Genomic DNA, 27,168 nt, shown 5'->3' with positions numbered 1-27,168 from the left:
TGTTAGTGAGGTGGCTTTTATTTCATCTGTTTCACTCATTTTGTATGTAAAATATATAGTTACAAATAACTATAACTTTTGACAAATGTAAAGTAGAATGTGCTCTGAAATGGAGTAGTAGAATTAGAGTAGTAAGTAGAATTAAATTGAACTACTTGCATACAGTTCTTGAGTAAAAGATACTTTTCACCACTTGTACAATGACAATATAATGTATACATCTGGAAATGACTATAGGTGCTTTCATGAAATATGTATGATACAGGTAGAAGTATTCATTGAAAAAGTTCACAGTTGTACGACTTAACTGCAGCCTTTTTAAAAAAAAAAAAAGGAAGAAAACATCTTGTACTCAAAATGATGCTAACCAAAATCCAGATATCTACAGCATATAGATCAGCATACAGTATGTGCACTGTCTGTGACACACACCAATTTTTTTATGTAGTTGGTTGCGTAATATTGCTACTTTTACTTAATATAGTGAGTCAATAATGTCACCATTTGGTTTTCTCAATTACACCCATTTGACAAACGCTAAAAAAAGATAAACACAAACCAAAGGTTGTTTCTGAAGGCTACTTCTTGACACAACTTGTGATAAAGTTCATTTTCACTTCTGAATCCCCACCTAAAATAATGAAGTCTGAACAGTAGGTAAGTATCAAATTTATTCTCAAGTACACAAACAAAGGTGGTGATATGAAATCAAACAATGGGACACTGTCAATGTCATTCTTTTTTTGAAATGTTGAAACTTCATTTAGCACCTTAATAGTACGGTTATACATGATTTATATAGTCACTCATACAAAAAATGAAATGGGTGGATAATGCGAGTCAGTAACGTAAAAATAAGCATGGGGCATTTGGATCACAGTTACTTATTATATACACTGTGTAATCAAAACGTACCACTTTCAGCATCTCGTCTTCTCACCTATTAGTACCGTTAGGCCTCTACAGTCAACAGTCCAATACCGAATACTCCTCACAATAAGAGTTATTATTATTATTATTGACGACTAGGCCTAGACAGTGATTACTAAACACAAGTTCACATGACATTTTTGGACCTATTTTCTTTTCACATTAGAGCTTGCTGTTCTGTATTGTTGCATTTACATAGGAGTAGTAGATATATACAGAGAAGTTTATTGTCAAACAACGCTGGAACAAGGAGTTATTTTATGTACCTGGAGTGTGAAAATGTGTCTTAAAAAAAATGTAAAAGAGTAAGGCACTCAATATGCTCCTGTGCTGCCAACAAATCTGGCATGGTGATCCAGATATGTATACAGAATTGCATCCTTCTCAAGTACACAGTGTACCTGGCACCCTCTAGTGTTAAACTGTGGTCCGTGCGCTTCCTGGATGGACAGCTCTGACATTCGTAGCTGGTTTGGGAAGGTGCTTCCCCTCCTAAAATACTATATTTCAGTTTTGAGGATTGCAGGAACTGGAGTGCTGAGCAGCTCTGATAGGCAATCAACATTGTGTAGTGAGAGCTTTCTTTTTGAGAAATACAAGCTCACTACTGAGATAAGAATGGACTTGTCCTTCTGGAATTAGGATTGAAAAAAATAACGGTTATGTAGTTGATATTATTTAAGAGAAACTAGACTTTGTAGACAAAGTCAGACCAAATCCCACATTGTGTTTTCATTTTGCCTTATTTTCTTTGTTACTGTTGAACCCTGTTCTCACCAAATTTGTAACAAGTGCCCTCAATCCAATAGGCCCTTGTGAGCTCAAAAAGCTATCACCAGATCCTCATCAATACAAGTGGGAACCGTACACTATCTTCACATGAATGGTCACTCAACACCAAGACAGACAAACTACATGACATCCACAAAGAACTCGCTGGGGTTTCCCATGGCCAGGTGGAACGACTGGCGGGATGCAGTCAGCTCTGGGGGTACGGCGCCTAGGTCACGGGTGGGCGGGGCACCAGGAGGCCCCCCTGGAGTGGAGGAGGGGGGCGGGGCTAGAGCCGGGTGCATGGCTGCTGTGGCCATCTGCTGCGCGTGAGGAAGAGCGTGAGCGGTTGCCATGGCTGGGTGTGGGTGCTGGGGTACCATCATCACCATCATGGGGTTGTAAGGCATGATACCTGGCGGGTAGGGAGACATGTGGGGGGGCTGGGGAATGCGGTGATGATGGGAGCGCTGGGAGGAGGCGTGACTGTGCTCGCTGGGGGCAGCTGAACCGTGGCCACGCCGCAGGCTGCTGCGGGTAGAGTATTCCGATTCACTGCCGCTGCCGGAGCGCGAATCGGCCCCACCACCTTCTCCTCCCCCGCCAGAGGGGGACTTCTCCCCTCCACCCACGGTGCTGCCTGGGCCTTTGGTGCTGCGACGTCGCTCACCCTCGCTTCTCGTCGATCCACTGCTTCGGCTCCCTGAGGGCAGAAAGAAATTGCCGTTAGAGAAGATGTACACTTGTATCCTGGTCAGTCAAACAAACAAGGCCACCTAAAGGAGCCAGTAGGAAACCAGTATTATAGGGGAGATTTCCAAATCATTGGTTTGCATCATTTATCCCAATGGCTACGAATCATTTGTACGGTCAGCAGTGGCCAGCAGTCATATTAAAATGCTCATATTATGGTCATTTTCAGTTTCATAATTGTATTTAGAGGTTGTACCAGAATAGGTTTACATGGTTTAATTTTCAAAACACACTATTTTTGTTGTACTCCACATTGCAGCAGCTCCTCTTTTCACCCTGTATGTTGAGCTCTCTGTTTTAGCTACAGAGTGAGGCATCTCACTTTTGTTCCATCTTTGTTGGGAGTCGCACATGCGCAGTAAGTAGGGATGCACCGAATATTCGGCCACCGAAAATTTTCGGCCGAAAATGGCCCAAAAGGGCATTTTCGGTTTTCGGCCGAAATACCTTTATCACCGAAACAATACGGCCGAAAATGTTGTGATGACGCAAACAGAAAACGCGACCTGCACGTGTGTCAGTACCCGATCCGTTCCACCTGCAAAGCGTCTCTAAGCAACGAGGTTGAGACGGACCACGGAGTGAAAACAATGAAAAGTACGCTCTTAGAGTCTGTCAGCACACGTTTCAGTGAGATCTGTTCGGATCCTCTGCACTTCATCGCGACTGTACTTGATCCGCGTTATAAAGACCATTACTTGGATGCAGAAATAAAGCAGGGCGCACGAGAAATGATCCAGGCCGCGATGGATGCGGAGAACCCGCGTGGAGACGGAGACGGAGCAGCGCAGCGCAGGAGATCAGAGCGCAGAAAAAAAAGACTTGTCTCGCTGCACCAGATGAGGGGCATGCACCCTCGTTGTCTGATATGTTCAGTGAAATCCTGCAAGAAAGTGCCTCAATTATTAATAATAATAATAATAATAATAATAATAATAACAATAGGTAAGCTATTCTGTTCTTAGGCTACTGTATACTGTATGTGACTATCAGATTGTAGCCATATTTCTGCTAGATATTTTTTTAATTAAACTTTAATATTAATTTATACAATTGCAATGCCTTGATTTTAGTAAAGTTAGTACACAGTCATAGCCATAAATGCAATGGTACTAATAATTGGCTTAATTTCTTTCGGTGTTTCGGTTTTCGGTCTTGGTTTCCTCTTTTTCGGTTTTCGGTTTCGGCCAAGAATTTTCATTTCGGTGCATCACTAGCAGTAAGTACTCGCTTAGGCAGTGCTTGGGCACAGACATTAGTAACGGGGAAAGTGTAGACTAACGGGACTAGATAGAACAACGTGTGAAAGTTACGGACATGGCGGCAGTAGTTCAACCATACATGTTCAAACCAGAATCGGATGCTGAAGAAGGAGGGGAGTCTCCTGCAGAACCCGAGACTCAGAGAACTCAGCAGGACGCTTAGGGTGGGAATGTTTTGGCCGATGACGTAGACGGCCCTGCCGATTTTGACCAGCTCAGCCAGAGACTGAAGGCAGGATACATTCAGAAACCCGTATCTCACTCAAAACAGCATGGATGGGTTTTTTAAAGTTTGTATGCATGTGGAAGCAACAGAGACACAAAATAACACCCCAAATCCCAGAAAAAGTGATTTCGTTCATAATATGGGCACTTTAAATATACAGGATTTTGTAGTTAGTGGGCTGATGCATGCAAGTTAACCAGTATGGTCTATTGGACAAGCTAACTCATTCAGTCCCTTCAGATTTGCACATGCTTCTCAGCAGGGTGACATGTAATCGCAGTCTGTGCTCACCTTCGCTGTGCTGGCTGCCGGTGCTGCCGGGGGCGTAGGTGTAGCTGGTGAGCTCGTGGTACGGGGGTGGCTGGCTGGAGAAGGCATGTGTCGGGTAGGGCTGATAGGGGAAGGTGTGCATCATGGGCCACGGGGAAGCCCCAGGGAGAGGCAGGGGAGCCAAGGTGTCCTGGTCTGAGGCCCCACTGGAACCATCATTGTCATTCAGGGACAGGTTGGCCATGTCTGGGTGGGAGATAAGACAGAGGAGATGAACAATGGAAGAAGTGGAAGGATAAGGCTAAACAAGCTAGAACAATTGATACTACTTCTGCAGATACAACATGTTACACAACAGAGACTCATTACACACAATCCCCTTTATCTTTGTTTCAAATGTTACCCTTTGATATGAATGGATTTATCTTTTTGTATTCATCTTTATCAGGATGTCAGACTGCACCCAACTAAATGACCACAGACAAACACATCATGGAAACTAAACCTGTAATATCTGCTGCAGCTGGTTGTTATTTTCTGGATGTGATCGAGTGCATTCTGGAGATTCTAAGTTTAGGGATGGCAGCGCATTAAAGAAATCCTTCCATAACTGAAATGTCACATGACGGACCCATACAACCACTAGTGTGTCCACAAAAAGGCATGTCAGCAAATGTGATTAAGCGGAATGATCCAAGTCAGCCTTTGATGTTAATGTTTTTGAGTTACTCACAGTTCTCACAGTCGCTTAAATCTCCGAAGACGTAGTAACACTGTTCGGAGAAGGTGATCTTGTTGACCGTGTGTCGGATGAAGCCGGCCTTCAGTAGGTTGCTGGCATACTTTCTGGCTTCACGGCGGTCCTGGAACCCCTCAATGTGGTGAAAGAGCCACTCCACTACGTCTGAGCCTGATAGTGGATGCATGACATGTAAAGTAAGATTAGGTAGAGTTTAAGTCATCCCAAAGGGAATATTTGTGACCAAGATTCCCAGTGTACTCTATAAAATAAAAATGAATGTATACTATACGTACAAAGTATAATAAAATACAGATGAAAAATACATATATATGTAAAACAAGTTGATGACAATGAAACGATTGTAACTAGTGTTGCTTTCGTCAACAAAAAATTATGACTAAATATCGCCGTCAAATGAACCTTTATCACGTGACCAAAACGAGGAGAGACATAACGTAAATGCTGGTCATGTGATGATGACTATAATTAAATGTATAATACAGTATTGTTGACGAGTAAAAATGAGACTAAATGTGGTTTACAAAATAAAAACTATGCTAAAATGTCTCTTCATTTTCATTGACCAAAACGAGACGAGACGAAATGTTGTAACGTTATTTCATTCAGTCGCGTTACTATTATTATTATTTTGCACTCGGGTCGCACAGCGCAGACGCAGGCGATGTTACTTCCTCAAGCCCTGTCGCGGCATTATTTAATTTACAAGATGCAGCGGTGAGTTAGAGTGTGAGACGAGCATAAACGACAAAGAAAATGAAGTCTGACACAGAGAAAGCTGGGACCGTGGCCAGCCAGCCGGAGTTCGTCTTTCGGAGAAAAAGAATAAACGACATTTGGAAAAACTTTCATTACATAGAAGTGGAAAAGAAAACGGAATGTTGTGTTGTGGAAAAAGATGGGAGAAATGCAGCCACAAAATCACAGGAAAACACACCACAAACCTTAAGAGACATCTCGAGCCATTCCATAATGAAATTGAGGTAAGTCAAGACATTAACGTAACGTTACTTTCTATTTTAGAAAGCTCATGCCAACTCATGAGGCTGTGGTTAATGTGTCCCATTTTAACGTTAGCTACTGGAGCTGTGTGTGTGTGTGTGTGTGTGTGTGTGTGTGTGTGTGTGTGTGTGTGTGTGTGTGTGTGTGTGTGTGTTAGTTCCTACCTGACTGACTCCGTGTGTACTAAGCATCCCTTGTTGGCCAACATTTTGGTTTTGTCTATACTACTAAGTACTTATACTATATTGACTGGATTAAATAGAATTGCATTACTAAAGAGAGACTAAAATACAATTTTCGTCGATAAAAACTATACTAAAATGGTCATGATAATTCTGACTAAAATGCTCAGACTTTTAGTCGACTGAAACTTTACTAAACAGTATGACCGTGACTAAAACTAATAAAGACTAAAATGAAATGTAGACATGCACTAAAAAACTAAATGTTTTGATTTCTAGGCTTTTGAGAGTTAGTGAATCCAGTTTGTAATTTGAAAAGTGCATTTCAGCCTGATAACCTGACAAATGCTGGATTATTAGTATATACTATAAAGGAAATGGACGTTGAAATCAGAAGCTGAAAAATAAATTAAATTTTCATTTCAAAAAGCACAAAATGGACAAACGTGTACTTTATGTAAACAGTCATCGTGATACAGTTGCAGGTGATTCCAATTTAACAGATGTTTTCACTTTTGGGGTTTTTCCTCCCACAAGTCACACGGTTTTAATTCTGAGAACATAATGCCTGCCCTGTAAAGTCCTGTGAGGCACAGAATGTCCATGTTACTGATGTACTCTCTATTATGCCTTGTCTCCACTGTTTAGTCTTACCGAGGAAAGCGTTGGGGATGGTGATTTTAAGCCACATGCGGTCCCTGACCTCAAGACCCGACTCTGGTGAGGCCATGGCCTTGGCAACCGATGCCATGTCAGAGTGCAGTGATAAGTTGAAGTCATCAAAACCTGGAGAGACACAGAAAAGAATTTTAGGAAAGCTGACGCAGAAGAAGTGCAGACATGCAAGGATAAATGAAAGATTATTGAGAGGTGAAATCTGGGTCAAAACAAGAAGGCCAAGAGTGTAACTTGGAGGAGATCAAAGGCAGGAAAGCATCATTCATCACATTACATAACAACGACAAAGGCAGAAAGACAGATGTGGAAGATGATTCTTGTGCCAATGCCGTTAGAAGAGAAAGAGAGGAGGAGACAGTAACAGGAAAAATATACTTTGAGTAACGATCAGTCAGGCCTTGAATATAGACACTGACAAATAAACTGGCTTCAAAAGTGGAAGCTATCCGGTGGCTGGGTTAGCTCAGTTGGTAGAGCAGGCGCACATATATAGAGGTTTACTCCTCGACGCAGCGGCTGCGGGTTCGCCTTGCTGCATGTCATTCCCCCTATCTCTCCCCTTTCATGTCTTCATCTGTCCTCTCAAAAATAAAAGGCCTAAAAATGCCCAAAAAATAATCTTAAAAAAAGATAATGGTTGTTTTTTAAGATTATTTTTTGGGCATTTTTAGGCCTTTATTTGACAGGACAGCTGAAGACATGAAAGGTAACGACATGTAGCAAAGAGCCGCAGGTCGGAATCGAACCCGGGCCCGCTGCGTCGAGGAGTTAAACTCTATATATGGGCGCCCGCTCTACCTACTGAGCTATCCTGGCGCCTGGAAGATCTAGTTTTATGAGAGAATTGTGTGCATATGAAAGAATTGAGAATAAAGACGGGTACATTTCAGCACACACACACAAAGTGACATGATCAGGGAGACATTGGAAGAGACTCTCACGTTCGGTCTCAGTGACGGAGGAAGAAGAGGTGATGGTACTGAGGGAGGAGCTGCCTGGGAAGGCAGGGTAGACCCCGGTCATAGCCACAGAGTGGCTCACCCACGCTGCTGGGTCAATGGGTCGGATTGGTTCATCTGCACACGTGGAGAAGAGAAACTGTTACTGAACCTGAGATCAGGGTACTACTCAACACGACAAGGGCATAAACAGAAAAGGCAGTGCTGTACTTACTGCGAGGCAGAGTGAAGTAGCCCTGGGGAGAAGGGTCCCAGCACTTAGCCACTGTGAGGATGATGGGCCTGGCAAACACCAAAAGAATAGGCCATTATCATCATTGTTGACCACTTGTGTAAAGACAGAACTTAAAAATGTGTGTCTGATAAGATCTAAAATGAGAAAAACGCCAACTCACCCTGGCTTGTGTACAATCTCCCTTAGTACCCGCACTGCATCGTCATTACTCATATTCTCAAAGTTGATGTCATTCACCTTGGAGGGTATTGTAGAATAGGAAAAATTATTTTAGTTAGACTGACAGATAAGTACAGCTGAAATGATTAGATTCTTTAATATTCATTTCAGTAAACATAGAAAAGAGATGTGTCCATATATCTCAGCACACCAGAAGAATTATTTATAACTGAACCAACATTGTTTCTAAGTTGGAAAAGATCCCACAATGTGCCACACAATATCTATAAAAAAATTAAAAAAAAGTAGTCATTTAAAATAAAAACACTCCCTTTGATTTAGGATTTATTCTTCCTCACCTGCAGCAACATGTCACCAGGTTCGATGCGTCCGTCTGCAGCCACAGCTCCTCCCTTCATGATGGAGCCAATGTAGATGCCTCCATCCCCCCGTTCGTTGCTCTGGCCCACAATGCTGATGCCCAAGAAATTGTACTTCTCTGTATTGTTGAGAAATCAGAATAGTGTTAACACTGCTCAGACACTTCTGCAAAGAAAATGTAGTGCCGTATTTGAAGTCTAGGCTGTAGTACTGCTTTAAAAGTTTCATATTTCCTTGCAAACTTCCGAGAAACACAGACGCTCAAAAACAAGAATGCATCAAGGAGTTTACAGACCCATGTTGAGAGTGACGGTGATGATGTTCAAGGACATCGTGGAGTCTGTCACACTGCTGAAGGACGAGGCCTGGAGTTGAAAACCACAAAATGACCATTAGATTTGCTTCCAAACACCGACAAAAATACTTTCTCTGAGCAATCCATAGCAATGGCTCTACAAATTCCTGATTCAGTTAGAAAAAATACCAACATGTTATAAAACATGTAAAGAAAAAAAAAAAACTTAAGGGAAAAAGGTAACTATAGTACATACCCTCTCCAAACGTGGGGGGCGCTGTTTCCTGCGTCTGCGGTGCCGTTTAAGAAGCCGAGAGGCTGTGCTCTGCTCTGTTGCACTACTGAACCTACAAGGTCAAGTGTCAACAAAAGGTGAAATGTCAGAAGAGAAACATGGCATCACAAACCTAAGGGACCCACAAAGATAATGGGGACGCTAATCAGGAATTCCAGAGTAAAGATCGTATCTTGTTTATCGGTAGATAGATCATTTTTCATCCTGTATTTGTCCTCTCAAGAGATACAAATATCAAAAAAGACTGCAGAACGGGCGCCCGGATAGCTCAGTAGGTAGAGCGGGCGCCCATATATAGAGGTTCACTCCTCGACGCAGCGGGCCCGGGTTCGACTACGACCTGCGGCCCTTTGCTGCATGTCATTCTCCCCCCCTTTCTTTTCTACAGCTGTCCTGTCAAAAATAAAGGCTGAAAGTGCCCAAAAAATAATATTAGAAAAAAAAGAAATGACTGCAGAACCCCAGGGAAATGAAAATGTCCATCCCAATCCATATCTACCCTTAATCCAAAAAAAAAATAAAGAACAAAAACAAGAAAATAGAATAAGGACAATATAAAAAAAACAAGGCAGCCGGAGCCATAAAAGCCTATATACATCGAACCAACATTTCCACAAGGCAAGAAACATTTTAAAACAATATATAATTTAATCTAATTAGCATTATCTTTTAATATAAAAACTGGCCAAAATAAAAACCATTTTTTACCAAAAAAAATAACTATAGGAATTGTAGCCAAATCATGAACTTCATCAAATATAATAAATAATTGCTTATTGACATTTTGGGTTGGGGTATGGATGCATAGAGAGGAGACCCTTTTAAAGCAAAAGTATGAGTGCAATTTAAAGAGTTTAAAGATGAAATTACTATAGTTAAGTAAGGATGGGTAACAGCAGAGCTTAACATTAACTACTCTCAATTTTATTTAGGTTGTTTTTGATGCAGAAAGTTTCCCAATGACATGACATGAAATCGTATTGGGGGATACATAACATGTTGGGTGTCTGAATTCCTTATTAAACAATAGGTCTCAAAAAGACACCCAAAATCTCCTTGGTTAACCCTCCCATCTTTAATCGATCTCCCACCTGCTCATGGTGTCGTCGTCGTCTGAGTCGCAGAAGCTGGTGGTTTCCAGCTCGCTGCTCATCACGGTGCTGGAGCTCTCGTACCCTGCCAGGTGGCGCTCCAGTCGACTTTGGCCATTCATTCGAGGCCCTGGGACACCACAGAAAAAAACCCGGAACATATTCTCCATGAATATTCATGTTTGCTCAAGTCAATGTTGGCCTTTTCCCCCCCCATAGATTACATTCCTCACTTCTCGACATTCCTTGATTATATCACAGATCATATTCATTGTTTGGATGTTGGGAGCATGCCAAATCTTGATGCCGTTGTAAAAGAGCTTTTTTATTTATTTATTTTTTTTAAAATCAGCACTGTGATCTGCCGTTTCTCACCGTGTGGCTCCATGCCCTCTCTGTGCCGAGGTCTCTCTCTCCTGAAGGAAACTACAGATTCGGTTTCAGTCTGGTCGTCCAAAGTCTCCACACTGCCTGTTGCATTGGGGCTATAAAAGAAGAAGCAGGAGCATGGTAAGAATTAAGAGCACGACGTAATTTCAACTGTTTCAATGTAATCATTTTACCACAGTAGCTTTTCCAGATATGGTATTCACAAGAATAACCAATAAACATGTTTTATGACCCAAAAGAGTACTTCACGGGTTAAGCATTGCACCTTTAGAACATTGTTAGACTCATGATGGACCACTTAGGGGCAAAAATGATCAAAATCCATTTAATTCCACATAAAATTTCTGGTGGACTAAGAATTTGACAATGTGACTTATGAACTCTAGATTGGGGTAGTTATTATTTGGCATCTTAACACTTTTAGAATAGGTTGAAAGCCTTTGCGTACTATAAACTCTAATGAATACATTTAGCAGGCTGTGTTCATTAAATTCAAAAGAACTTTATTCATCCACAGAGGGCCAATTAAAGGTATATGCAGAGAGCACACAACACAAACACATATCTCAAACAAAACATGTAGGAAAAAAAAAAACTAAGTCCACTGATCTGATTGAATAGAGCTTTAATTTCCCCTTCAGGCAATTCAGCAGTCAGTGAATTAAAAAAAGCAAGTAAGTATACAGTAGAGCCCTACTGCTACTGTTTTTTAGGCCAATATTGATTATTGATATTTAAAAGTTCAAAACATCTGATAACAACATATGGGCTGATGTATTGTGATCAAAATACTTACTGAACAGAACATTTTACAGTGTAAAAATCAACATCTGGACAAACTAAGTTATGGTAACACTGCTTCTTAGTTTAGTTACCCCAAACTTAGTTTAGTACTTAAAATAAGCTAGTATTAGCAGACATACATCGGTCTAGCTTTCAAAACCGGCAAATTCATTTTTGTCATTGTCACGTCACCAAAACCATCTAGAGAGAGAAGCCAGAAGAAGCCAGAAAGCATGGGACCACCCTGTCACATCCACAGCGTGGAAAAGGCCAATGAGCAGGTCGCAACAACCAAATGCCCCGGTAAGCCTGCGTGGGGCAGCAGACTTCAGAACCATGCGCACGCTGACAAATATGCTGATTACATAGGAAGACAGAGAACGCCTTGTGGTTCATGATGAAAGCAAAGAGAAAAAAAAAATCTTCATCAGACGAGTCACAGAGACCCTGCAATATGAATTATATTTCATTTTCCACTATGAGCAATGGTGTTGATCCAGCTCCAAATACAGCATGGAAATAAATTACTAATGTGGTTAATTCGCCACCGACGGCAAACCGCACATTTAGTGAAGTTGAAAAGAAATTGTTTCATTTGAAATTGGATTCAAAAACCATCATGGCCACCCTCCTGCAGCCACGGGACACAGACAGGACGAGGTCCAAACACAAGAAATGAATGAGAGCTCTGCAGCTGTAATGGGAGTTTGCAGTGACGGGTGTGAACTCAATTTGACCCCCAAACCAAACTTAAAGAGCTCCAGGCGACATACTTCTTGAGGAACTAAGAGCAATGGTAAGAAGCTATTTAAATTATAAATAGTAGGTTTGTTTTGGACACTACAGGCCCTTTTGAAACTACAGTAATGGTTTCCTCATAATTTAGGAGGATAAGATGGATGCTTAAGGATAAGGAAAAGACTAGAGGATTTTTAGGTGTCCGTGACTAGACTGCCTTGTGGTTTCACACTCTTAAAAGCTGCCATAATCACTATTTTTTACATTAACTATGGATCAAATGACGGTGTGTAATGTAAAAGGGATAGTTTGTAGTAACAAACCAATAGAGAATTATAACCCGATTCGGCATTACCGTCAGCTCAACGAATACTTTTTAGCCTCTTTCAGCTTATTGTTTTGGATTTACAGTCCGCAACTTTATGGTTTTGGTTCTATCTTAACACTCTCATTAGCATATTTCAATGCAAAAGCTCTGTTAAACCCACCATACACTACCTGCCCAGCACTCAACAGCAGACATACAAAGTTAGCAACTAGCTGGTGAACATTTAGCAGCTAATGAGAAATATTTCTCTCAAGAGTTGGTGCAAAACACAACTAAATGGAGAGTGGATATTAGACTTCCATTCATCAGGTTGCCTGAAAAACAAATCCAAATAAATGCTAATGTTGCTCAATAAAACAATATTCTAAACCAAAACCTACTAAAAGCTTGGACAAAGGGAGGTGAATGAAATAACAATAGACAAGCTCTTATTTTGTTCTTTTTTATATCATTAAGATTTAAAAATCGAGACGTTACAAGTGAATGCCAACAATAACTATTGTACTATCTGCTAGTATATTCAAACTATATGTTAGAACATTTTAAAATCAAATCTGTGTGTATGTTTAATGTACTGAAAAAGTCTCCCAGAACGGGTCATGTCAACAACAAGGGCGGCCCCAGCTAAGATCAGGTTCAGATGAGCTGTAGTATTCTTGCTATTCTTGTAGTAACGTGATACTGAGCTTGTATAATATATTCAGGAAAAGACAAAGTATCTACATTACAGCTATGGGAAAAGCCCAAGTGTGTGCTGAGTTATAAAGTACTGGAGTAAAGTGCAGCTTTTGAGAAGGTTTTTGGACTTGTGATGCCCCTCTTTGGGTAAATATACAGTGCAATAATATTTTTAAATGAGTGTGTGCGCTTTGCTTACTGGAAGGAGGGCGGTCTGGAATCCCCAATGCCCCCAGTCCTCTCTGCAGGTGGGGGTGGGAGGGGCGGAGGAGGGGGCGAAGGCTGGGTAATCGTTTCCACAGGGGGGACCACTGCCACTGGAGGCTCTGCTGTTGGAGTGTCTGAAGATACCAACTGGAAAAAAAAGGGACAAAAAAAGATGAAGAGACAAAAACAGAAAGAATCTGAGGTTAAAAGGTAGGGAGACGGAATGTGGAGTGGAGAGAAATTGGCACAAAAAATATAGACAGGGCAGAGAGAAGAGAGGGTGAGAAAACGAGAGGAATGAAAGTAGGAGTAGGAAGGCGGTGGAGGGATGAAAAGCGGGTAAGATGTCAATTACTTTGACACACAAACACTACTCTTTTCAGTTGGATGTCTCAAGGGCATACTGAAATGCTATCTTACACTTAACCTGTATCTCTTCATTATACAACAAAAGTGCCCACACACAACACAGAACACACACTTCAGCATCCAATTACCTGAACCAAAAAAAACATACACAGGAAGAAAAATAAGCTGTAATTAAGCCCAGTTGACCAACAGAATTGGGCTAAAATATAAGAAAAGAAAATAGTCTTATTAATAGTGGGAATATTCACAATCCATGCATCTTAACACTGGAGGATTCGGAAATGCCTGCACACACACTGTTCAGTCCATAGCTTCTGGACGTTTGGTGCATTCAGTGAGTTCAGATAAACAAGCTTTACATTCCCCGTCAAAATAACTCAACCAAATGGAGTCTATCAGCCTGTACAGACTGAAGCACTCCATGCTCCCCCCCTCCCCACTAATGGCTATGTGACTATGAAACACTTGTCTTCTGGGATCCCTCCATCCGTCTTGGCCCGTAGATCAGTACATATATCACATATCAGTCCCTCTGGTCTCTGAGCTTTGTTCCCCCCCCTTTTAATGCCGTCCCTCCTTCTTATGCACTTAACAGATGCTCCGGCCTCGAACGAGCTTATCTGGGCCCAGCCCCGATGTTTTGTCTCTATTTAAATGTAACTCGCAGGGTGGGGTACATCCACTGGGCCTTCTATCGGAGAAATGAAAAGTAAGTAACTGCAAGCTTGAGTATTAACACAATGAGAGGAACATTTTCCTTCCTCGTGATTTTTTTAAGAAAAGCGAAAACCCTTCTGGCTCTGGTTGCATGGTCAAATAATCTTTGCAATGTGCAGATTTGTTAGATTATGTCATGTATCTGCAGATTCAGGGACTTTCAAATGGCTTAAACAGCAACACTGAACGTATAGTCCTGAGGTGAGTCTTTAAAGACTCGTACAGAGTATAAAAACTGTCGAAAACATGTCAAGAGAACTGCAGTGTTTCCTCTATAATTGTACAGGCCAACAGGAACCCCCCGCCAGGCCAGAAAAATCGTTTTATTAAATGGCAAAAAAAATTATGCTCTGCCATGAACTGCAGCGACGTACTGCCGTGAGCCCATGAACAGGGCAACTGTCTGTGGTTAGATGTGGTTCATGCCAATGTGAAGAGTTTGTGTGCATTCTGAATAATACATAGCATTTGTGCTAATTCAGCTCTGTTTAGTTCCGGTGTTGAGATGGTAAGACGAGTGCTTAGGGACTGTCTACAAACTACAACACCGAAAAGAGATACAAAAATGTGTATTAATTTAATGATTAAATAAGGTAATGTCTCCAAACTCACCTCAATTATAAATTGTTTCATGTTAGTTGTACTACAGTACTTAGTTTTAAAAAATAAGCATATGCCTACTTTTGAAAATATTTTTGTATCTCTTTTCGGTGTTGTAGTTTGTAGACGGTCCCTAAGCCCCTGTCTTGCCGTCTCAACACCAGAACTAAACACAATCCTGGGTGCTAATGCTAGCAGGAGGATAACATGGTGTAGGCAGCATAGACTGTTTTCGCGTTTCCTCGCTACTGACAGCACTCCAAATTTACAAACAGAGCTACGTGTTGAAATCGACCGGAATTCTCCTTTAAGGCGGTTACACACCAACCTGACGGCCAACCGTCGGCAGAAAAGCCAGTTAGACTGATCAGTCTCCCTGAGTTGGACAAAAAAGTGCCTCAGAACACACCGAAGAGACGAGACGTAATACGTCTCCATAACAGCAGGTGGCACTAATCTGTATTGTTGCCCAAAAAATTAAAACCGGCAGCTGATTGGACGAACGCGTCACATGGGTTTGTTTTCTCCGGAAATTCAAAGCTAGACTTTCATGGCGGCTTGTTCAGAATACAATCTCAGATTGTACTAAAATAGTTCACCGAAACGCGTTTCTGAAAACATTTTAAGCGAGAAATAGGCCATGTAGTTGCTGAATCGGTCTTCATTTCAGATCAACAAAGGTCAGTTTAAAAGATTTTCGTCAGATTTTGAGAGACAGACTCGAGTCACCGACCTCGCCAGACTGTCCAACGTCCGATTATCAGGTTAGCGTGTCAGCGTCTTTAAAGAAACTTCGAACTATTAAATTGAGAACAGAATGTGCTGTGGCGATAGCACAAAAGGTGAACATTTTTATAGCCTAGCAAAACTACCAGTACATGCTGTTGGCTATGGTGACTCAGACTGTGGCTAAAGCTACAAGAAGACTTTTTCTCGTGGATGTTGTGAGTCTGTTTCCTCCGGTTTAACCTTAACAGTTGGTCTGGCGTAGCTTTCCCACTCTTTCCAGGAGATTTTTATAGCCATACAACGGTCACCAAAGCACAAACCTAAACTAGAAAAGAGTCTATGATGTTGCAATATGATATACAATTAAACAATGTTCATGGCTATAATTTGAAATAATTACTTTAATTTTATCGCTGCTCATTAGACGAAATCATTATTGTGAGGGAGGTCTGGGAGAATGCACAGGGAAAGGGAAAACATGGCTGACTTTTGAGATGAAAGCCAGGTGTTGACATTTTCACAGAAGCCTCAGTGGGAAATTAGTGAAATTATTTCATTTACGGATTTAGAGCAATGGTCACCAGCGAAATCTGCATACCCCACACTCCCATTTATATATGAAACAGGTTTATTGTTTCTCACCCATGAAACCACTCTGCCGTTGAAACATGGCAACTTGGCACTGTCATCGGAAATCTCTTCCTTCACCACCCTGAAAAACAGAGAGACACAGTGAGATTCAGAAGGTATAAATGGTTCTATCTTTATAACATTATGGCATGGTACGTGGTGTCTGGATAGTACAGTGGGGTAGGGGAATGAGGGCCGAACAGAACATCAAGGTTTTCGTCAACGCAAAAGAATAGTTTACATTACATAAAATATATTAGGCTATGACGACAGAATGGCTAATCTAAATCAAATGCTGGGCTTCATTCAAAAATAGGACTTAAATATGTTTTGACAAGCTGTTCTTGTTTGCTTGCCGTATTCCTTTTACATGTGTTAGCGGGCGTTTCAAGGTTTGTGGCACACAACTGACTGCAGTGGCTCTAATAGAGCAATACTTTAGCTTATATCACATCAAAACAACAGCTGTAAATACCCTTGTTTTTACCAGAAAGTAATGGCAAAGTGAGTTTTGTATTAAAAAAGGATGGTTGTCAAGTTATTTGTAACATATTTCATTTTAGACATCGGTAGGTAGTTATGTCCTGATCAGCTTGTTTTTTTTTGCCCTGATCCAAGTCTTTTAATATTGAGTATCTGCTGATTTCGAGTCCAATCCAATACTTATATTTACCTACATGTTTATTAAATAAGTATCTGACATTTGAATAACCGTAGACTACTAAATGTGGATCAGCCCCGATACCAATCCCGGGACATCTCTATTTGTATATATGACAAAGAAAGCGTGTAACCGAATCCAACCTGCCAACTGTTAATAGATAGTTTCTGGTTAATCCAGGGAATTAAATACATGACAAATCAAAAGTACTTGATCACATTTGATGCAAAATCCACATATAATCCAATACTGCCATAAATCAGACCTGCTCATTGATATCTCAACAATGGCTGGATACAATGGTTAATAAAAATTTAATAAAATGGTTGCTACAAAAGGTATGAACTAGGGGTGCACGATTCAGAAAATGTCACGATTTGATATCGATTTTTAGGCTCAAGATTCGATTCAAAAACAATTCTCGATTAAAAAAAACTTTTCACAGTATGTAAATTAAGTTACTTTTCCCATGTGATTGCAGTAGACATACAATTAAAATAAAAAAAAGAAATATATACATATTTTTTAAATATGAATCGATTTTTGAAAATCGATAGAGCTTGAATCGCAATTCGAATATGAATAAATGAGGAACTCTAAGTAACAGCACTGTTGGCGCATCCACATGATACAAGCCTTCCGTGATCGCACACCCCCACCCCTCCTACATGCAGTTGCTAGTAGCCAAGGAGAACACAGAGGAATAAAAAAAACATGGACTCTTCAGAAGAGGTAATTATCTTCACTTGAGCTTCTGCACGGGCAATTCACCGGACGAAACAATCTTCTGAACACAGCCATCCTGAGAAATACAGAGAGAGTTGTGTGGAGCTGATAGTCTTAATTAGCTTTGTAGCAACTCATTTGGTAATGGCATGAATGTAACGGACATTCAATAATATCAAAAAAGTTAAGCACAAAAGCTTTAAGCTTCAATTTGCATCATAAAAACTAAATCCATTTGTAATGAAAGTACAATTATATCACTGGTATTATACTCTGAATCTATGAATTACAGCAGATATTAAAGTATAGAACAAACAACCTTAATTTCCTTCTTCTGGCAAGTGATTGACGCCATGGAATTTCTTCTGTCACACCAAAGAGCTAAAACACACACACTAACTGCTTTTGAGGCTCCTTGACAAATAACACAACCCGGTAATCTCAATATGCATAAAAATCCAACACACAAAAACAATAACCTCTCAGTAACAGCCACTGCGAGAGCCCAGTGTCCACATGGCCAAAGCTCTCCTTAAAGGAAACACGCTCCTCCGTAGTCTTCCTCCATGTTTGTCTAAAGGTGCCGACACACTAAGCCGACGGCCGACAGTTGATAGAAAAGCCAGTCGAGATGATCAGTCGCGTCCCCAAGGTCCAAAAAACTGCCTCGGAACACACTGAGGCGACACCGACTTGAGAAACGTAATACGCCTACATAGCAGCAGGCGGCGCTACTCTGTATTGTTGCCCAAGAAATGAAAACCGGCAGCTGATTGGACAAACGCGTCACATGGGTTTGTTTTCTCTGGAAATTCAAAGCCAGACTGTCATGGCGGCAGTTCAGAATACGATCTCATATTGTACTAAAATAGTTCACTGAAACAGGTTTCTGAAAACATTTTAAGTGAGAAATAGGCCGTGCAGTTGCTGAATCTGTCTTCATTTCAGCTCAACAAAGGTCAGTTTAAAAGATTCGTCAGATTTTGAGAGACTCTAGTCACCTCACTCCGCTCCCCATTTCCAGGTGAGTCCCGTCTGCCCTGCCGCCAACTGAACATGTTAGGTCAAAGGCCTGACGACGGCACGGGACACACCGAACAGATTTGAGTCACTGACCTCGCCAGACTGTCCAACGGCCGATTTTCGGCCTAGTGTGTCCACACCTTTAAAAGACAGCATTCAGCTTCAGCTGTGTAACCCCCACCCCCCACCCCTTGCAGCCTGCCATTATGTTATTAAAGTAGTTAACTGGGACAGGGGATGGGTACGAGTGCTACAGAGGGGACACTTGACTGCCCCAACTCTTCAAAAGTTCTCTTTTTCTTTTTCTGCCAGTGTGCCTCCTTATGTGTGCAAGCCTTGGTCAGGCTCCACTGGGCTTTAGTAAGCAGCTGTTGAGAGCTGGTTTTGTGGGTGAGTGTAAGCCTACGGCCAGACTGTTGTGGGCACTGGTGGAGGAGGAAGACTTTACTTTTGAGAGATGTGTGTGGGGCTACCGAATGTTAGTTAAACACATTTTTCCTCCATTATTTAACGTTTCCCCCTCATGCTGCGAGAAGCTGCATCTAGATAGCAGATGAACAGATGTAACATTCTTCTCCTGAGAGTGTAATTGTCTTCATTCCTCTGCCCTCCAAACAAACAAGTGACCACAGTGGAGAATCATTTCACACACACTCAAATGCCTCAAATAAATAACAACCCAGAAATATGCTTTTTTTTTTACCCCCAATTCACTTTTTTCCAGTCCTTTGCTACCACCAAATTCTTCACAACCAACACAGCATCACCTTTCTTACAATTAATCCTACTTATACAGCTCCCCGATGCCCCTTAAGGCAGACGTACATAGAAGAATATCTACTAACTCTGAATGAACACCACCCCACTCTTTTTCCCCTTTTCTTCTGTGGACACCCCAGACACCCAGCAAGTGGTCTCTGTCCAGCCCTAAGTTCCCAGCACTGGCTTTCTCTGTTCCATGGATCTCCCCCACTGCCACACACAGACAGCGCTGGTCGACAGCTGGCCTCGTACCAGGGCAAATGAAAACACACTATTACACACTCCTTTCTTGGGTCAGAGAAGGGGGGGAATCATCTCTGCTTTGACTGGACAGCTGACTCAGAGCTATGTTTGAAATTTTCATCTGAACTCAGTTGGAGATATTCAAATGAGAGAGTGTGATGCCAGGCTGCGCAATTTAAGTTCAGAAATGTAATTTTTTTTCGGACATACTCGCTTTGGAAGACTTTCCTTGCTCAGCTGAGATAGTTTGGCGTGGGTGGAGCGAGATGAGGACTTTTTGCCTTATGAAAAAAAAAAAAAATACAACATTGTGTGCTCAGTTACAAGCACACAGAGTCTAACCATGTCCTGTCCAGTTACACAGGGACAAGCTCTTAATTTGACAGCTAACTTGGAAATTAAACTGGTAGTTGTGGTAAGGCCAGTCAAGTTCAAATCATTAATGGAGACCATTAGAGTGTAAAAAGAAGGTCTCACAGATATTACTTTGTCCATTAAAAGTGCAGATAAAAGCTTTTGGTTTTTAGGTTCAAATGTACTCACTGTTGCCAGTTTATTATTAGGTACACCTAGCTAAAACATCTGCAGTCTAATACAAAAGTCTGGTTATAAATCCTACCTTCGTGAAGGTTATAGCCTAATGTTCAGTTTTTATTGAAAGAGTTTAAAAAAGGTGTTAATTTAACTGTATGATCATTTTGGAGGCTGTAGGGCTTGTTGAACTACATTGCATTATAGAGACATGAGGTGTGTTTAATATTTACCTACTCATGTATATAAATGGAGTAGACAATGGCTATTTTCATAGAAACAATATAAGCTAAATGACTTGTCAATTAACTACTTTGAGCTCTAAGAACTTGAAATGGACATTTTTCACAATTGTCTGACCAAACGATTAATCAAGGAAATAACATCGGTAGATTAATCGGGTATGAAAATAATTACAAGTTGCAGCACTAAGGAATATATCTGTGCCATCACAGACATTGGACATGAGCTCAATTTAACTCATTTTACACAAGAACTTTGGTTAAAGTTGAACTATACTCACATAGGCTACATATATGTCCTCTTTAGGGCTACAAATAATAATTTAATTATATAGTGTCTACTTTTGTTATGAAATGGTCAATAACTGAGTCTACAAACTGTCAGAACAGAAACATCGCAGAAGCCAAACAAGCTCCCAGAGCCCAAAGTGAAGTCATAACATTGCTAGGCTGCATAGTCCGAACATGCATAATTTCTGATATAATAAAAAGCAAGCTGCTCACCTCATTGGGGGAAAATGCATCTAACCTGACAAATAACTGATATTATTATAATTACATCAATACATGTTTGTGGATGTACTGACTGACTCATTTCAACAACCAGACGTTGAGTAGTTGTAAATAGCACAGATTTTCTCAAAAGGAATATCTCTACAAATTAGTTACTGGTGTTAGCGCTATTAATATTCAAATGATCTGCATCTGAGGAGCAGCTCTAGCCTGCCAGCTCTGTCAAGGCCTAATGAAAAGCCATCTCATCCATTTCATCTTGGGGTTTGAGCGGATACTGCAGCCTCTTTGGCACAGGCTCCGATGGTGCCATCCAAAGAGGAAAAGAGCCCAGCTTTAATACTCGGCCAAGACTACAATGCATTTAACAGAAGCCCTAAGGGTCGCACTGGGTGAATAAACCACAAACATGCATTCCTCTGCAGGAAAATGCAGAGCAGCTACACAGAAAAAAAAAAAAAAAAAGATTAATTGATAGAGAAGAGGAGACGGCTCTTTCTGGAGGAGTGGATTGGGAGAAAGGGGAGAGGAAGATAGGAAGCCAGGGAATGAAAGGATGGCAGGCAGGCCAAAGTGTTAAAAAGGGGAGACAAAACCCTGGCGTCAGTCCCAAAAGAAAGAAAAGGCGAGGATTTCACAAGATGATGGACTGAAGGAGGGAGGGAGGCATGAGGATTAGGGCAAAAGAAAAGCAGCAGGGACAGGGAATGCCTCCCATTGTAATGATGATGTTTTCTGAGAAATGTCCCAGCATACATACCCTTAGTATTTACAGAACCACTTGGATAGTCATCATTATAACTTTGCAGTTTCTGATCAGGGATCAGAAAGGCGACCTTCCTGGCTGGCTTCATTCAAGTGTATTATCCCTCTAACATTAGCTGGTTATTCTCTGTGACAAATACACGACAGCCGGTCACAAGATGGGATTGCATGACTTTTTGACACGCAAACAGGCATGCATTTCATTAAAGATTAGATTTTTTAATTAACCAAGCATTTTAGTGTTTACATATGCGAATGAATCCTCCTCCACTCAGAAAATAAAAAGGCACATTAAAGGATTGTTTTCCAACGTTTACAACTTGTGTCACACAATTTAAGTATCTTTACTCTTACTACCTTAGCTGTTCACAACTTTTAGCAGCTTTTATCACTCCTCATTTTGCATGCAAACCGCAAAGCTCTTCTCTGATAAAGGAACAAACAAAAAAAAAAAAAATCACAGCAGCTCACCCGAAGTCCTGGTCCATAGACTTGAAAAAGAATTTGTAGTTTGGCTTGTTCAAGACCTGTTTAAAATCCAGCAAAGTGATATTTTCGGCTGCAATGGGTATCTTCACCAAGTACGGCGTCTCCTCTTCGTCGATGTGATAAATTATTTTGGTTTCCGCCATCTCTACGGTTGCTCTTTTCCAAGCTGGAAGTCACCACAAGAAACACACTATGAGGCGAGGTAGCGTTAACTTTGTTGGGTAGTTAGCTAGCGGCGGAGCTAGCTAGGTGGCTAACGAGACGGCAGAGGTGAAACGATGATGGCCACTGAGATTTTCAGTCCGAGCCAGAGGACGTAAAGCCTTGTAACCCTGCTCAGAAGCTCGCTCTCCGACTTTAAAAAAGTAAAAAACTCGCATTCCCCCGCATTGTTACCAAGGGGCGAAAAACGACGGACAGGCTACATTCACGAGACCTAACTACCAACAACTTTTCCCCCAACAAAAACATACAGGGGAGGGGGGCTAAAAACTTTTCACCACTTTTTGCGAGCCAACGCGGCGTGTGACGTAAACACGTACCCTCCCTTTTTTTTTACGTACTCTCCCAACCACCCTCCAACCTATGCCTCCAACCACCCCCAACATTTTTATTATTTAAAATATATGTAACAGTTAATGGAGTAAATAGTACAATATTTATCTCCAAAATATAGAATAGTAGAAGTATAAAGAAGCTTAAAATGGAAATACACAAAGTACAAGTAGCCTACTTCAAAATTGTATTTAAAGCCCATGTCGCAGGTTAACCACCACTGTTGATTAATAGGTAGCCTACATATAGCACTCAATATATGTATATCATTGTTGAAAATGTCTCCAAATAGTGTTAAAGGCCAGTTTTTGTCAGCTTTTTGTCATTTTTGGTATTAGTGTTTTTAACGCAATTCGGTGATGACGTACAGTAGCCTACTAAATGAGCAGGCCATTGAACACATTCATAGACCACCTAATTTTCATACTGTAGGTTTAATGCCTCTGTTACCCCCCTTTTGTTATTGTTGTATTGAGAAATATAGCCACGTTTTGTGTTTTTTTTATCTATTGTTTTATTTAATGTTTTTTTATTTTTCTTCTCATGATTCTAGATTAATAGGCTACGTTGAGCTTGAGCCAGATATAATACTGAGGTGGAAAAATTTAATAATTGTGAGAAAAATACTAATGATAAAAAATGCTTTTCAAAATGTATTTATTAGAAGTAAAATAAAGTACTATATTTTTCTGTCAAACTGTGACCCAAAACATCTTTGCCAAGGGGCCCCTACAGCCCCAAAGCAGATTTTCTGTATCACATACATTTGAAACGTTGGTGTTTGCTATACACCAAAAAGGGGCAAAAGAATGTAATGAATCCACAACTGTGCACATTTTTATTAACCCATGCCAATTTTTGATGATCAGCTAATAACATTATTCAACAGGCAGACGGAAAACTTTATAAAACCTTAGTGAAGACAGCACATTTAGTTTTTAATCACTTTTTCATTCACAGTGATCTCAGTTCTACATTTCCAAATAAACCACTAGAGGGAACTCTTCATCAGTATATCATTAATAATGAAAGAGCAACACATATGCAGTACGGTGAGTAAGGATTGGTGTAAGTGGTGGTATTCTATAAATAACAGTCAACTTTTTGTTGGTCCCAAATCTACAGGGTAAACAGCAAACACAGTGCTCAAAAAAATCTCTTCATTAAAATATAGATAAAAAAGAAAATCTCTATATCAATATCTGCTATATAAAGGAGAACTATTTTTTTCCTATTAAAGTTTCTTGTTAAAGAAACGTGGCCCAAACACCACCCCGATCACGCAGGTGATCACAAACAGCACCCAGAAGGTGACAGCCAGCAGCTGCACACAGAACAGGGTCTTCTTGCTCTGCTCTATGACTTCTTCTTCACCCACCAGGCCTGGCGCCGTGCCATACGGCCTGCCCGGGTGCATCTGCTGCACTCGCAGGCTGACGGTGGGCATGATGATGAAGCGGGTGTCTCTGTCGCCCTCCACAGAGAGCACCACTCTCCGATTGACAGTAGCTAGGCGTGTTGCCTTGGTCACAGGCAGGCTGAAGGCCACATGGGGTAGCTTGGCCAGGATGCGGGAGTTGCAGGGTAAGGAGAGGGCATCCCCAGTCTCCAGGGGGGTAAGGTGGCGGCACAGGGGGCAGGGGATAGCTGGTGGGCTGCGGAGGTTGGGGGGCTCGCAGGGGCAGAGCTGGATCCTCTCGAGGCACTCGGTGCAAAAAACATGGAGACACTGCAGCATCCGTGGGCGTTTGTTGTACTGGTTGTACTCCTGGTAGCAGATGGGACACTCCACATCCATGGGCTCCCCAGGGGTGGTGCTGAGGCTGGGTACTGCAGCACCTGGGTCCTCCTGCTGGGTAGCTGGGACAACATCCATGGTGGGAGGGAGGGTGAGTGGATGGAGTTGGCTTGGGTGCTCAGTGATGGCAAGATGCAACTTGTAGATGAATCAGAAGATGGTAAAATCTGTAAAGAAAAAACAACTTCAAGAGAACCCCAGAGGATTATGTGGCTTTTAAATGCCAGGATCTGCTCTCCCTGGGATGCAGCTTTGTTTCTTCTAAGTTTTATGATCAGATTCCACAGCCCATAAGTCATAGCATTCATCCATTTAACCACTCAGCTTTCCACGTCTAACAATTCCCCCTCCCACCTACTCGCAATCACCGTGAGTCCATAGTATGTGCTGGCCTGCGCACTCAGAGCATTTCCAGGAAGCTATGGAATAAAAAAAACCAAAATAAGCAAAGCAACAGTTGCGGAAAGTTATAAGTCACAGTAATAATACTTTCTGCACGTTTGTGTGCACGTCCACTTCTGCACTCGGATGTGCTTTAGTTGAGTCACTTAAAGAGCCACTCCACTGATTTTACCGAGGAACATTTGGTCTGTGAAAACAGTTGTATATTCAGTGGCTCTTTCTAATGTATGAGAAAATAACCCTGATGATGATGTAATCAGGGTTATCTTAGTTTAAGACTTTCAAGAATTTTAAGAAGTAAGTTTGTGTTACAATCTGACGGCATGGAGTTTGACAAATGTGAGCATTTGCAAGGAGGGTCTGACAAAACACACTATTGAGTTGCATCAATAGTGAACAGACTTGAGGTACTGACCTCGCCAGACTGTCCAATGGCCGATTATCGGCTTGGTGTGTCAGCGCCTTTAGATGAAAGGATCTAAGGCTACAGCCAGCAGCTGGTTAGCTTAGCTTAGTTTAGCATAATGACTGGAAACAAGGGGGAAAGCTAGCCTGGCTCTAACTGGTAACCAAATCCACCTACCAGCGTGTCTAAAGCTCACAACTTGTTTTTATTCTTCAGTTTTTGTACATATTAGGCTCTGTTTCCCTCTATTTCCAGTTTTTACGCTAAGCTAACTTGCTGCTGGCTTTTTATAAAACAAAGCATTTGATTTGCTTTGCTTTACAGACACTTTTTTTGCTCATACAACTACAAGGCAACCCACGTTCATGGGGGGATTGTTGCTTAGCAGATGGGGTCTCCTTTGAATTGGTCCATGGTAACACATACCCTGAAACCTTTTCTTCCATAAGACTACTACACATTCATAAAATCTGAGCAAAAATAGGGGTTCAAATATAATTTACACCAACAATAAACATGTGGCTTTTCGCCAAAATCACAACAATGACAAACAAGTTGTGAAAGGGAGATGTTGAAGCCAGCCCTGGATAATGAGCCCTCTTGTATCAATGTAGCCCACCAACTTCAGTGAGATTATACTGAGAGAAACTGGCAGTGATCCATCTTTACACCTAAGAAGCAGATAAGAGAGCCACTTACCCACTGCACACTCCTTTGATCAGAGCACACTGCCTCTGACCCCGGTACTTCCCCTCTCACAATTCATACTTCTTCTCATGTTGGTACAGGTCTCATCCTGGCAGAGTGTCTTCCTCCCTCTTATGTGTGCACATTCAAGTTTCTATCTTAATATCCTGTATCTACTTGGCTGAAGCTCGGCTTACTGGCAACCTCCTGTTTTCGCTCCATCTCACCTGATTTTACTCGTCTCGTCTCATCTCTGTCTAGTCCCCCTTGAGGCATCTCTATGGTTTGCTCAGCAGTAATTAAACCCTTGGTGATGTGAAGGTAACCAGGACACACGAGACAGAAAATGACAGATTCGTAGTCTACCTACCCTACTCGCATATTACCGGTATGATATTATGCTTCCACACAGTCAGCATGTAGGAGTTTTAAAATAGCAGTGTGTGGATTAGGGTGTAACAACCTTCCATTTTTCAACATTGAAAGTCAGTTGTTTAAGTTGATACTATTGAACATGTATTGTACATACTTGAAAATCATGTCACATTCTAGTGGATGTCAATTAGAAACAAAAAGTAAAAGTAATGTTTGTTCAGAGCCTGGTGTAAACAGGTGAATTATTGACAGTGAAAAGGATTAATGGTGATTAATTACATAACATGACTCATAACCTGTAATATCTGTTACACCGAACATATTTAACAGATTTCCTTGTAACCAGCTTGTCCTGTACAGACGTGCTTGACGCCTATTCTGCTATTTTCAGTTTGTGATCAAAACATAGTTATCAAGTTGACTTTTACTAAGAGATTTAGAATTAATGGGATACTTGGTAAAAGGAATGTGCTTAGTTTGAGTTCCTCTGTGGGCACGTTACTCCAAAGCCTGATGCTGTGAAAACTTTGTGACAGATCTTTAAGTCTTTAGCAAGAACTTACTGGGTATAG

General features: G+C 41.3%; 2 protein-coding genes across 5 annotated transcripts in view; both read right to left on the bottom strand.

Annotated features, from left to right (window-relative positions):
- Positions 1-652: 652 nt before the first annotated feature.
- On the bottom strand, positions 653-22,516 carry dvl2 (dishevelled segment polarity protein 2). Its single transcript, XM_039822532.1, has 15 exons — positions 22,356-22,516; positions 16,431-16,500; positions 13,366-13,520; positions 10,625-10,734; positions 10,250-10,379; positions 9,120-9,210; positions 8,864-8,933; positions 8,547-8,686; positions 8,189-8,265; positions 8,008-8,075; positions 7,776-7,910; positions 6,811-6,942; positions 4,946-5,122; positions 4,234-4,458; positions 653-2,404 (listed from the first exon to the last, which is right to left on the bottom strand). Exons 1-15 carry the CDS (start codon positions 22,514-22,516, stop codon positions 1,842-1,844), a joined length of 2,304 nt encoding a protein of 767 aa, XP_039678466.1. The 3' UTR covers positions 653-1,841.
- Positions 22,517-23,743: 1,227 nt separating this feature from the next.
- The window catches only part of si:ch73-335l21.2 (RING finger domain-containing protein), a 5,776-nt gene continuing 2,351 nt past the window's right edge, over positions 23,744-27,168 (bottom strand). Inside the window, exons 1-3 of one of the 4 annotated variants that reach the window (XM_039822528.1) lie at positions 26,234-27,168; positions 25,085-25,145; positions 23,744-24,893 (exon numbers count right to left, since the gene is read on the bottom strand). The exon at positions 26,234-27,168 is cut by the window's right edge and continues 724 nt beyond it. In XM_039822528.1, the coding sequence (XP_039678462.1) occupies positions 24,163-24,804 (642 nt within the window). In that variant the 5' untranslated portion in view covers positions 24,805-24,893; positions 25,085-25,145; positions 26,234-27,168 and the 3' untranslated portion in view covers positions 23,744-24,162. The remainder of the gene's footprint in view (positions 24,894-25,084; positions 25,146-26,233) is intronic. The other 3 variants (XM_039822529.1, XM_039822530.1, XM_039822527.1) reach the window with 3 other exon arrangements.

This window comes from Perca fluviatilis, chromosome 14 (genome assembly GCF_010015445.1).
Source record: "Perca fluviatilis chromosome 14, GENO_Pfluv_1.0, whole genome shotgun sequence".
Lineage (NCBI taxonomy): Eukaryota > Metazoa > Chordata > Actinopteri > Perciformes > Percidae > Perca > Perca fluviatilis.
This window is presented reverse-complemented; position numbering and strand designations above follow the sequence as displayed.